The sequence below is a fragment of the Meles meles genome, chromosome 2 (assembly GCF_922984935.1).
Source record: "Meles meles chromosome 2, mMelMel3.1 paternal haplotype, whole genome shotgun sequence".
Taxonomy (NCBI): Eukaryota; Metazoa; Chordata; class Mammalia; order Carnivora; family Mustelidae; genus Meles; species Meles meles.
The window spans coordinates 174,744,512-174,758,214 of NC_060067.1; the positions used below are offsets into that span (position 1 = coordinate 174,744,512).

The window sequence follows — 13,703 nt, forward strand, 5'->3', positions numbered from 1 at the left end:
AACAAAAGAACTGGCTAAATAAACCGTGGTACCTGCAAACAAGGGAACGCTGCGCAGATGGTGGAAAAAAGACACTTCATGCACTGACACTGACACAGGACGGCAAGAATCAGAACAGTGCATAAAAAGGGAAGAAAAATAAGAACGTATCTAAAACGTTTGCTTGCATCTAAACCACCCCTAATATATTTTAAAATTTTGAGGCTTCTTTATACGGTTCTTTGTATCCTTTGTATCCTGCCATAATGTACCTTTGTCACAGCATAGGAAACGCTGAATTTTTTTCCCCCTTAACTGAAGGACAAATTATTCCCGCAGGTATGCCAGACACGTTACGTCGGAACAAAGTGTATGTGAGGACAGTACTGCTTTTGTTTCCGTCTTTGTCTGGATTTTGAGTGGAGTTCAAGGCTCTGGGGTGCTTCTGGTACAAGAAACGTTGGGGCAGTTTTGTGAAATGCAGGAAAGACCTACAAGTAGGCCACCCCCACCCCAGATTCCAAAAAGAGATTTGTCCTTGAGCTCATTAAGGTTCTCTTCCCCTCTGGGGAGTCCCTTCTCTATCCCTACAGAGCCCCCCAAAAAGCCGGGTTCCCAGGCTACCGCGGGGACATCAATGGAGTTGGGCCACCATGTGAAGGAAGCAGATACTTCTTGAGAGGATGAAAAGAAAAACCATCGTCGGCCCAGACCCCGTGTAACAAGGTCTCCCCGGCCTTACCGGGTCCTGAAGCCAGCGAGCCACCGAGCCCAGCCAGCAGCAGCAGCAGGCGAAGCATGGCGTGGCTCCTGGGCTCCGGGAGTGGACTGAGCCGGCGACAGTTGGGGGCGCTCGGAAGACGCCGCGGCCGCCGCTCCCTCGCGCGCGCTCGTGGGGCAGAAGTCTCGCGAGGTCGCTGCGTCCACGGGCGCGCCGGGGAGGCCGCGCCGCAGATGCTTGTTGCCGGCAGGGAGCGCCCACCTCGCCTCCAGGCTAAAGCCCTCGCGCCCGACGGAGAGCCCGTGCCTTACTCGGTTTTATCCCGCCGCCCCTGCCTTCGCAGCCGCGATCCCCCACCAACCTTTTGCTTTGTGTTGACGGACCTGAAAAAACGAACGCATTGACTGTAGTCTGTTTTGTGGCACACGCTTCCAGATGTTTAAAAAAGACGATCGTGCAATACTTTCTGAATTTAAAACTATATGCACGCACACATTATTTACTAAAGCCAGGTTTCTAAAATTTTAAAAAAAAAAAAAAAAAAAAAAGCCAGAGGTGTGAAAAAGATTCCACAAAGGGAAACATGAGATTCTGTTATCTTTGAAGAGTCGGCCACGGTTTTTTTCGCCCATACCTACTTCTCAAATGCACTGTGTAATCGGGCTGTGTGTACTTTTCCTGCAATCAATCTGGTTCTTCACAAGCCCTTGGCTAGAACTCACGGGATACCATTCTCTTGTTCAACACCTTCTCAGTACTGTGATTACTTATTCATGTAGTGAAGGAGATGGAGAAAGATTCTCACCCAGAGTTCCAGGACATTCCCAGCAGAAAAATTTTCTAAATTCCAAGCCCAAACTGACACCTACTTTCTGCTACCCCAATCCTTTGGCCACTATGACTTCTAGTCTTTCCCAATAAACATTGCCTTATTCCCTGGGACTACGATGCCTCCTCCCTCACCTTCAGTCTCCAGTATATGCACTATCTTTTAATTCTTTTTAAATACCAAAGAATGAATTAGTAGATAATGCTTATATTAACAGAAAGGCAGACACAGAAACTGAAAGGCTGGGTGGGAACACAGAAAAGCTCACTTTTAGGGAATCACTAGGTCTAAACAGGGTTTTTTTGTTGTTGTTGTTTTTTTAGATCTAAACAGTTTTGATGCGATTTTACTGATTCATTAAATTCAACAGGACCATCTAAACCTAAAAAGGATTAGCATGAGCAAAAACAAGGCAGCAATAATCTACACCCAGCTTGTATCCCAACAGAACAGTCAATGCTAGACTAACACTGTTTCTAGGCAGTAGTTGAGTCAAAAACTGGTTTCATCTTTCTTCATAGTATTAGAAAAACAACTACAGTAAGTCCTTAGACCTGTAAACTAGTGGTAAGTACTTTGAATGAAATTCTGGTTTATTTATTGTTTCCCTTCTTCAACCTTTCCTGTTTAAATCTTTAATAGAGCAGACTTTATAATATTCTTATGTATATAGTTCTCTCCATAACAGGAGTTAGATGTATGATCCAGAAGTATGTATCACAGTGCTTAATGATAGCTGCAAGATCGTAGAGTTTCAGTAAACATTTATGGAATGTAATATAATATGATTTGTGCTTGGAAAACCTAGGCTGTGCTTAACTATATGGTTAGAGACCCAGGCATGTGCTTGAGAGAAGGGAAAATGCAAAATCCTGAGCAAGATAATTTTGTGAACATATAGTCAAACAGTGATATCAGTGATATCAAAGTCACAGATAATTGATCTAATTAGTAAAATGTCCTTAGCAGGTGACAAAGAAGCCCTTTAATATTTGCAAATTTTGAAGTGACATCTATGGCCAAGAAACTTAACAATTTTTAACAGCAATCCAGAATAAATCAAGGAAAACCTAGGTAAAAAGCATATAAAACATGGAAAACATATATACAAAAGTAAAAGAAGTTCAGATTGATCAAAGTCTTTTAGAAAAAAATTTTAAATACTCAAAAATCCAAGGATTTATCTAATTCCAAGAAAGGTTTTCAGTTATATAGTTAAAATATAACCAAGATTTCAGTGATTCAAATTACAGTTGCAAAACTAAGACTATATGAGAGAAAGACACAAACATTTTAGTCTTATATGAATTCATTCAGAGATTTAAATAAAATGAAGAATCTTCATTTGGGATTGTTTACACTTTTTTTTAAAAAAGAAACATACATTAAAGACTGTGTTTACTTCATTAATGAGTAAAGTGGTGAGGTATTAAAGCCAGTTCAAAGGAGAATCTAAAGATCAGGAATATTCAAAAAATGTGTCACTGGAGGAAAACAGGGGGGATGCCAGCTGAACCTCTGCAAGGCAGAATTTTCATATCTATGGACAAGAATTACTTTGCATTCCTATCAGTTATTTACAGTGATAAAACTATTTTACAATAGTTTTACTATTTTACTATTGTAAAATAGTTTCTATAGAATCCTATAGCCAGGGAAGGTGAGTTCTCTTCTAGTTCTCTGTCTAAACTCTAGACAGTGCATACACTGAAGTACAAATTTCCCCTATATTTCTATATCTCATTGTCCTTTTTATGGACTGCCTGGCCTGAGTATTTGTCCACCCACATCCTATATGTAATTTTTAGTATATACCAGATAGTTAAAATAATGTATCATCTTCAAAGAACTTAAACATCTGTCTTCTTCAAAACTAATCTGTTTTCCTTTAATAACAAAAAAGCCACTGTGCACAATTTGGCAGAAGTCTGAAAATCAGTGAGATAATATCTGTAAAAGTTTGACTAGTAGTTTTATCTAGAACTAGTATGATGTTTTAATTAATAAGGTTATAAAAAGCTGGATATTTAGGAAGTTACTGGGCGACACAAAACAGAATTTCAAGTCTTTTATTTACTGCAAATGTTATATTTGTATATGTATATATACACAAACAAAAATTTTTGAAAAACTAATGAAATTCAGTTAATAAACCTATTATTAAATTTTATTATGAAAGGTTATGAAAATTTTTTGAGTGTTTAAAATTTCACCATCCATATCATTTTTTCCCAAGTAAAAATTCATTTTTTACACAGCTGGAATAGTAACTCCTACACACCTCACTAGTTTTTTTGCTTTATCTAAGAAAAACCTTTTCTAACTTCTTTTCTCCAGCCTAATTTCTTTGAAAACATTAGTTACAACAGAGACATGATCCAGCACACCTTAGTAAATGTAAACATTCTAAATTATATTAATAGCAAGCTTTGAAGTTTCAGATTTTAAACTTAAAGTGCTCATGAAATTCTCAAGTGGTTTTATGACATCTCGATTTGACTGAATATTATAAGAGCTTCTGCTTTGTCACAGACAGGTTTCAACAGCATATCTGATTAGTTCTATTAAATACTCCGTACCTTAAAGTTTAATTTATTTAAAATAATGCCATTGTAAAAGAATGCCATGCTTTAACATGATTTGTAATAGAAATTCTATTATTAAATTAATTTTTCTAATATTCATTATCCATCGATACACCCATAGACTCTATTATCTCTAGAATCCATGGAATCATTTATCCATAGAATAATCATAAAAATGGAAGACAATAACTGTGTGTGAATACACACATACACACTTTTAGTATACTTTGTACTCTCAAAACAAGATGATGATATATAAATTGTGGGTTTTGCGCATTCTTCTGAAGACAGAATATTCCTTTATTTGTGTAATGAATGAGATAGACAAGATTCTAGCATATGATGATTATTAGTCCGTGCAAGATGAAAAATATTAGATATTACTGACAGCTAATTAGTTTTCACAGGTATTAGATAATCACAGGTTCAACCAGAAACTACATTAATGGCAACTAAGGTCAAAATTCAGAATTACATTTAAGCACTTAATGACAAAACTTAATTTAAGAATCATTACAATACCATGTTTAAAATAACATAATCCATGTTTGGTGGGTTAACCTCACAGAATGACTGAATAAGACTTATTCAGTGGTGGAAATGGAAATGTTATTCTAAATGCCCTGGCTTTTTATTGCATTTCTTATATTTCTCAATTCCCATTACTCAATTTCTGTTTTTCTGTGTTAGCAAAGTTTGTTTTGTAGTATTTTGTTTTCATTCATAGTTGCAGCAGGAAGAAAGGCTTTTCAAGAAAATATCAGGAAAAAAAAAGTATTATCTCAGTTCCCTGAAGATGTCTGCAAAAGTAAAGGTAAAAAAAAAAAAAAATCAAGTGAGAGAACTATATAAAGGAGGTGCAGGTGCAGGACGAGCAGGAATTAAATTTCCCTGAGATGATACTTTCGGTTGTGGTGGAGGTGGCCTGTGAGGGGAAAAAAGGACAGTTAATCATGTGTTTCAACTGAATAAAATAATACTACTCATTATAAGTCCAATGTAACACCATCCTTAACACTGCTGACAATTCTTAAGAGTACATTAGAAGTACATTACATTCTGAGATTATTATACATCTTATATGCAATGGTTAAAGGATGCAACTGGCATCATAGAGTAATGGTATCCTGTATAATCAAAAATATATGAAGGTTCTGGTTTATATATTTTTAAAAGGAATAGCACACGAAATTGAAAAGAAAACTATAAAAGACAAGTGAGCTCACTAGCTCCATGTACATAAATAAAGCTGAAATTCCAACTCATTCAAAACTAACATCCACTCTGAGAATCAAAGCTGCTATGACTTCTATACATGTCCTTCACCTCTATACCCTTCCTCACCCTCTTCATCCAATTCTAGTATTCTACTCCACTAACACACAGAACATTACCTGGTGAATATCTGTCTTACAATTTATATAATTCTGTCTTGATGCGCTGCCACTTTTACTACATAATAAAGATTATACAGGAGGACACTCCTCAGTGTTGCCATTCAGTTGCAATTTGAAGGATTTGGGGGGGTGAGAGGGATAAGATGCACTTTACATATTGCAAAATATCGTAATTAATGTTCTTCCTTGCTGATTTTAAGCCCATCCACTGAGAAGTGAAAGATTTCTCAGTTTTAGAACTCACATATGATTCTTTCATTAAAGTTTGTAGTTCTGGGCTGAAAGTCTCAATCTTAACTATTAACTCAATGACATAATTGTTAGTCATTTTAAAGTCTGTGTCTAATAATGCTCCTCACTAGATTACCCTCTGAGTTTGTTTCTGTCATCTGCGGCTTTTCTTGTTTTAGTCACATTTTCTTTTCTTGTAGATCTGCTCTTTTGACTGGGGCCAAACATAAAAAATTGTTGAAATAAGTTAAGGATCTAGTTTATCCTTATTGCTGGGTCCCAACACAGTGCCTGGGATGATTACCAGACTACTTCCTCCTTGGCTGGGTCCCAGTTTTTGTCCCCTTAGCCCTGTGAATTTGTTGCAAGCTCTCCTCAGCTTCCTAGCCTCTCAGTTCTCATGTTCAGAATTGGTAGACACTTTCAGTACAGAAAAGTGTTCCCCAAAAGCTGGGATTATGTCTAGACTGCCTTCCTCTCCTGGGCCCCACACTTCCTCCTCATTTCCTAGGTAGTTCTCTCAGGCCTTCAAACATGTATTTTCTTACATTGTCTAGCTTTTCTAGCTGTCCCTAATAGGAAGGCTGGTCTAGCCCATCTGGTGTGCCATTGCTGGATATGTTAAAGGCCCCTGCTTCTGAATCTTACGTACACCAAAGGTTGCAGCACCATTTGCTTGTCTTGCTCAGGCTTCTTTAAAATTTTATGTTGACGCTGCACTAATATGACAAAACTTACATAAAAAGTTCTTAAAAACTTTTCTAAAAATTGTGTTCTATCTAAACCACTGGCAAGAAATACCATGTACTAAATTAAATACAAAAGTCAAATATTTGTATTTAATTTAACCCTGGGGTTTATTCTGGTAAAGTAATCTAAGTGAATTCACTTCAGACCTTGATGGGAACTGCTGAGGCTGCTTGGCTGCATAAGTTGGTACTGGAAATCTGTTTGCATAGATAGGCTAAAAAGGAAAAAACAGTTTTACCACAATGCACTCATAAATACGTTTTCTATACATAAAGTGATCAATATATTTTAAATCAATGAATAGATGATTTACAATGCTGGTATTTAAAAATATTTTGCATTTTCAACATATCTTTGCCACTGAATGTAGAATACTTAATTCTTTTCAGGCTATATTTTTTAATTCAATAATACTATTTATAATCCTGGTTCTAATCAACCACATTAGTTAAAAGATAACATATTTGCTATACCAATATACCTATTTTAAAAAATTTATTTATTTGAGAGAGAGAGAGAGCATGTGTGCAGGGGGAGATGCAGAGGGAGAGAGAGAATCTCAAGCTGGTTCCATGCTGAGCATAGAGCATAGAGTACAAGGTTCAATCCCCCGACCTTGAGATCATGACCTGAACTGAAACCAAGAGCCAGACACTCAAAAGACTGAACCACCCAGGCGTCCCTACCAACATATTTTAAATAAACTCTTCCAAAAATATATCACCAAATCTGTTTGGTACCTAACTAGTGCTGTAAATACTGCTAATTTACAACCCTTAATTTTGGGATTCATGATATTCCTTCTTTGACAAGATAATTGAAATAAGTTTTACAATAAAATGAGAGATTATGATATATAAGAAAGTAAAAGTAAGAATATTTTTCACATTTCACATTACATTAGGAAAAGTTAGGGAGGATCAGATGGAATTAATAAATCACCGATGATGTGATCTTGACCAAGACGTTGTCTGCTATCTGCTTTTCTTTCCTAAAGCTATTTGATGGGCAGAATATGCCGAGTGTAGGGAGCCTGGATGGCTAAATCGGTTAAGCGTCCAATTCTTGATTTCAGCTCAGGTCATGATCTCAGGGTCATGAATTTGAATGCTGAGCATGGAGCCTACTTAAAATTCTCTCTTTGCCCCCCCCCCACCCCACCCCCGCCACTTGCATGCTCTATCTCCAAAAAGAAAAAAAAATATATATATATGTATGTATATATATATGTATGTGTATATATATATATATATATGCATGCACAGCGTTGGGGAAGAGCTTGAACATTCTCTGGGTCCTGCTGTAGAACAGGTAGTCTATTATTCTGCCCCACAGAATACTTGCTTATACTGTAAAAACAGAGAAGGAGCATAAGAAAATATCCCATTCCCTTTTCCACCAACCCACAGAAGCAGTGCTTTAAAAGGATAGCTAAACTCTACTTCTTGGAATTTATCTGACATATACTTTTACATGTATCCAAAGACGTATTCAGAAGGATCCTTGATGCTGCATTTTTCTGTGGTAACAAGATTTGAAACAATTGGTTTTTGGTTTGTTTTTTTTTTTAATATTTTATTTATTTATTTGACAGAGAGAGAGGTCACAACTAGGCAGAGAGGCAGGCAGAGAGAGAGGAGGAAGCAGGCTCCCCATGGAGCAGAGAGCCCGATGCGGGGCTCGATCCCAGGACCCTGAGACCATGACCTGAGCTGAAGGCAGAGGCCTAAACCACTGAGCCACCCAGGCGCCCCTGAAACAATTGGTTTTTAAATTTGTGACAAATCCATAAGATGGACTCGTACATACGCAGTTATTAAAAGCATGGGATACATGCTTGTTACTCACAAACAGTGGACTAAAATGTTCCAAGTAGAGAGAACTAAAATGCTGGTTAAAATAACAATGGTTTTTTTTTTAAATATTTATTTGACAGAGAGAAATCACAACTAGGCAGAGAGGCAGGCAGAGAGAGAAGAGGAAGCAGGCCCCTGTGGAGCAGAGAGCCCAACGCGGGGCTTGATCCCAGGACCCTGGGATCATGACCCGAGCCGAAGCAGAGGCTTTAACCCACTGAGACACCCAGGTGCCCCAATAGGTATTTTTTTAATGCTTGAATGAGTTCCTAGGGAATAAGAAACATCTAAAAAGCCCCCCAAAATAAGAAAGTATGAAAGAGTCCAGAGTACATAACTGCATTTGTCCTATGAATATCTTCCATCCTTGGTGGGCTACATTATATGTTTTCAGGTAATATATAGACCTAGAAGACAAAATCTGAAGCCTGAGTTGGATGGAATGCTGAATTAAAGACCAAATAGAAAGCTGAGGTCCCTAACAGGGAATATCCTCACTGGATTAACTTAATAAAGAAACACCTGTCCCAAAAAACAGTGGAGAAACTGCCTAAACAGACCTTGGTACTGGTAGAAGGCAAATAAAAGAAAACTATCTCCCTGGGGAATTTCTAACCATACAACCATCCTCACGAAGGTTTGGGGGGCCTGAGTTCCTAACACTTGTGTGACCCAAAGAAACACCAACAAAAATTTTAATTTAAAGGCACAGAAGATGGACCATGCCCCCAGCCATGTGGCCAAGGGAAATACACACACTCTCTGTAGGAACTCACTGTAATTCAAGACTGAAATAATTTTCCCATATAAAATTCAAAAGAATGCCAGTTTACAATCAGTATCACAAAGCACACTAGCAAACAAGCCACTGCAAGAATCAGTAGAAATAACAAACAACAGAACCAAGACTACACACATTAAAATGATCAGATAAAGCACAAAAAGTAAGTATTTTTGTATGTTTAAAGAAATGAGTGCTTTTAAAAATATAATGAAGCTACAAAAAACTATCATAAATGACCAACAGATCTGAATCTAATTTATCTAACAATGTATCTAAAAACAAGCAGAGGAGAAAAATGAAATGGGGCAAGGAGGAAACTAAATCAGTCCCAAAAAATAGAAGAGGCATTGTGGTGTGGGGAGAAAACAGAAGAAACAGGAAAACAATGAGATCATAAAAACAATATGGTAGAAAAACTATATTAATAATTGTACTCAACATAAAGTCTCCAGTTAAAAGAAATATTTTTAAAACTTTTTTAAATATTTAATAGAAAACATAAAAAGAAAAATTACATGTAAAAAGACATAAATATTAAACAAAAAGAAAAAACTGATATTGCTATATTAATATTTAAAAAATGGATCTGAGATGAGAAATGGTCTTTCCCAATCTCATACATAACTACCAACAGCTGAAAGCCTTTTAAAAATAGCTATCAGGAACTGCTTTAAGGACTTCTCATAATCAACATGAAAAATGTCACTGGAAGAACATAGGGAAACATTTAAATATGCCAAGGAAACTGAAAACTTTTCTCCCAAAATCAGGAATACAAGGATGCTTGCTTTTACCACCACTACACAACATAGTATTGGAAGAGGTAGCCAAAACAACTAGAGGAAAAAAGAAAATAAAAGACATCCAATTTGGAAAGGAGCACAGATACCTCCATTCACCAATAACACGATCCTATATAAACAAAAAATCCCGAAAGGTCCACAGAAAAGCTAACAGTACTAAGAAATGAATTCAAAAGAGATGCAGCATGTAACATGAACATGCAAAAATTGGTTTTGTGTCTATACATCAGCAATGAAAAATCGAGAAAGGAAATTCAGAAAGCTATTACTGTAAAAGCTAAACTGTAAAAGTTCCATTTACAATAGCATCCAAAAGAATAGAATGCCTAGTTGGAGGAACAGGTGGTGGGTAATAGGGAGGGCACATTTTGCATGGAGCACTGGGTGTTGTGCAAAAACAATGAATACTGTTATGCTGAAAAAAATAAATAAAATGGGAAAGTGAATGGGAAAAAAAAAAAAAAGAATAGAATGCCTAGGAATAAACTTAACCAAGAAAGTCAAAGATTTGTACACTGAAAATTATAAAACATTGCTGCAAGAAATTAAAGTAGACCTAAATAAATGGAAAGACAACTAGTGTTCATGGATTCAAAGACAATACTGTCAGGATATGTCAATACAACCCAAAGTGATCTGTAGAGTTAACAGAACCCCTATCAAAATTCCAACAGCCTTTCTTGCAGAAATGGGAAAGTAGATTCTCAAATCATATGGAATCAAAGGGGCTTTAAATAACAAAACAATCTCGAAAAGAAGAAAAAAGTTCATAGATTCACACTTTGCAATGTCAAAACTCATTACAACCCCACAATAATCAAAATAGTAGAACTGCCTTAAGGATGGAAATAGAGACCAAATGAACAGAATTGAGAGGACAGAAAAAAACCTATACATCTATGGCCAATTGATTTTCCACAAAGTTCTAAGTCCATTCAACAAAGAAAGAATAGTCTCTTCAACAAATAAGGCCAAGACAAGGCGCACCTGGGCGGCTCAGTGGGTTAAGCCACTGCCTTCGGCTCAAGTCATGATCTCAGGGTCCTGGGATCGAGCCCCACATTGGGTTCTCCACTCAGTGGGGAGCCTGCTTCCCCCTCTCTCTGCCTGCCTCTCTGTCTACTTGTGATCTCTCTCTCTTTCTCTGTCAAATAAATAAAACCTTAAAAAAAAAAAATAAGGCCAAGACAAGTGGATTTCTACATGCAAAAGAAAGAAATTGAACCCCTATTTCATACCATATACAAAAATTACTCAAAATGGGTCAAAGACCTAAATATAAGAACTAAAATTATAGAACTTTTAAAACATACAAGTAAATCTTCATGTCCTTGGATCTGACAATGGATTGTTAGAGATGACATCAAAAGCACAAGCAACAAAAGAAAAAAACAGATACAGTGGACTTCATAAAAATTAAAAACTCTTGTGCATCAAAGTACATTATCAAGAAAGTGAAAAGATAAACTACAGAATGGAAGAAAATATCTATAAATCATATATCTGATAAAGTGTTAATATCCAGAAAATATAAAGACCTAAAACTCAACAACAAAAAGACAAGCAACCCAATTTAAAAAACAGGCAATGGACTTGAATGCACATTTCCCCAGACTAGAGATACAAATGGCTAATAAACACATGAAAAGATACTCAAAATCACTAATCATTAGGGAACTGTAAATCAAAACCACAACAAAGTACCATTTAACATCCACTAAGATGGCTATAATAAAGTTTTTTTAAAAAAAAAGCAAAAACAGAAAACAAGTGTTGACAAAAATGGGAAGAAATCAAAACACTCATGGTAGAAATGTAAAATGGTGTAGCCACTGAAGAAAGCATTCGGTAGTTCCTCAAAAAGTTAAGCATAGAATAACAACATAACATATCAGTTCCACTCTTAGGTATACACCCAGAAGAACTGAAACATAGGTACTATAACTAACTAACTAAATAAATAAATAAGAAAATAGGTACTCAAACAGGTACATGTACATATATGTTCATGGCAACACTATCCACATTAGCCACTAAGTAGAAACAACTCATGTGCCCATTAATGGAAGAATGAATAAACAAAATGTTGTATACACATAAAGTAATCATGTAATATGTAAGCCATAAGAAGAAATAAAGTTCTCACATACACTACTGTAGGGATGAACTTTGAAGACACTGTTATATGAAATAAGACACGAAAGAACAAATATTGTATGATTCCACTAGTAAGAGGTACCTAGACTAGGCAAATTAACAGAAAGTAGAAAATGACCCTACAGAGTCAAAGCAATCTTGAGAAAGAAAAAGAAAGGCGGGAGGCACCACACTTCTTGATTTCAAACTATGCTGTAAAACTACAGTTATCAGAATAATACAGCATTAGCAGAAAAACAGACACACAGGGTGATGGAACAGAAAGGAGAGCCCAGAAATAAACCCACACATACATGATCAATTAATTTACAACAAAGGAGCCAAGCATGTATGGGAAAAGAACAGTTTCTTCAATTGGTACTGCAAAAACTGGACAGCCACATGCGAAAGAATGAAACTGGACCACTACCTTACATCATACACAAACATTAGCTTGAAATGGATTAAAGATTTGAATGTAAGACCTGAAACCACAAAACTCTGAAAAGAGAACATAGGCAGTAACATGGGTCTTGGAGATGGTTTTCTAGATGAGATACCAAAAGCAAAAATAAACAAAAAGAAACTATGTCATAAGTCAAACTAAAAAGCTTCTGCTCAGCAAAGAGAACAATCAACAAAATAAAAAGGCAACCTACTGAATGGGAGAAAATATTTGTAAATCACACACCTAACAACAGGTTAATTTCTAAAATATATAAACTCAATAGCAAAATAACAATCTGACTAAAAATAGAAATACCGTATGATCTAGAATTTCCACTTCTGAGTATTTACCCAAGGAAAATAAAAACACTAACTCCAAAAGCTATCTGCACCCCCATATTTGGGGTGCATACCCCCATAATGCACCTACATTATTTACAATAGCCAAGACATAGAAGCAACCTCAGTTTCTGCTGTTGGATGAACGGATAAAGAGAATGTGGGGGCGCCTGGGTGGCTCAGTGGGTTAAAGCCTCTGCCTTCGGCTCAGGTCCTGATCCCAGGGTCTTGGGATCAAGCCCCGCATCGGGCTCTCTGCTCAGCGGGGAGCATGCTTCCTCCTCTCTCTCTGCCTGCTTCTCTGCCTACTTGTGATCTCTGTCAAATAAATAAATAAAATCTTTAAAAAAAAAATGTGAAATATATATAGCAACAAAATAAAATACTATTCAGACATAAGAAAGAAGGAAATCTTGTCATTTTCAACAACATGGACCAACCTTGAGGGCAATATACTAAGTGAAATAAGTCATACAGAAAGACAAATACTATATAACCTCACTTATATGTAGAATCTTAAAAACAAAACAAAACACCAACTCATACATACAGAGAACAGACTGGTGGTTGCCAGAGGTGGGAGTGGGGTTGGGTGACATTGGGTGAAGGAGGTAACTTCCAGTTACAAAAGAAGTAAGTCATGGAAATGTAATGTACAGCATAGTGACTATAGTTAATCATATTGTATTTATATTTGAAAATAGCTAAGAAAATCTTAAAAGTTCTCATCACAAGGATAATAAAATTATGTGGGGTAATGGATATTAACTAGACTTTCTGTGGTGATCAATTATTTCACAATGTACACAAATACTGAATCATTATGCTGAACACCTGAAACTAATA

General features: G+C 36.4%; 2 protein-coding genes across 2 annotated transcripts in view; both read right to left on the reverse strand.

Annotated features, from left to right (window-relative positions):
- Positions 1-779, reverse strand: part of ADAM32 (ADAM metallopeptidase domain 32) — a 145,926-nt gene extending 145,147 nt beyond the window's left edge. The window contains exon 1 of the mRNA XM_045997445.1: positions 722-779. Within this exon, the coding sequence (XP_045853401.1) occupies positions 722-779 (58 nt within the window). The remainder of the gene's footprint in view (positions 1-721) is intronic.
- A 4,054-nt stretch (positions 780-4,833) lies between these two features.
- The window catches only part of ADAM9 (ADAM metallopeptidase domain 9), a 148,242-nt gene continuing 139,372 nt past the window's right edge, over positions 4,834-13,703 (reverse strand). The window contains exons 21-22 of the mRNA XM_045998185.1: positions 6,639-6,706; positions 4,834-5,039 (exon numbers count right to left, since the gene is read on the reverse strand). Coding sequence (XP_045854141.1) covers positions 4,946-5,039; positions 6,639-6,706 — 162 coding nt within the window. The 3' untranslated portion in view covers positions 4,834-4,945. The remainder of the gene's footprint in view (positions 5,040-6,638; positions 6,707-13,703) is intronic.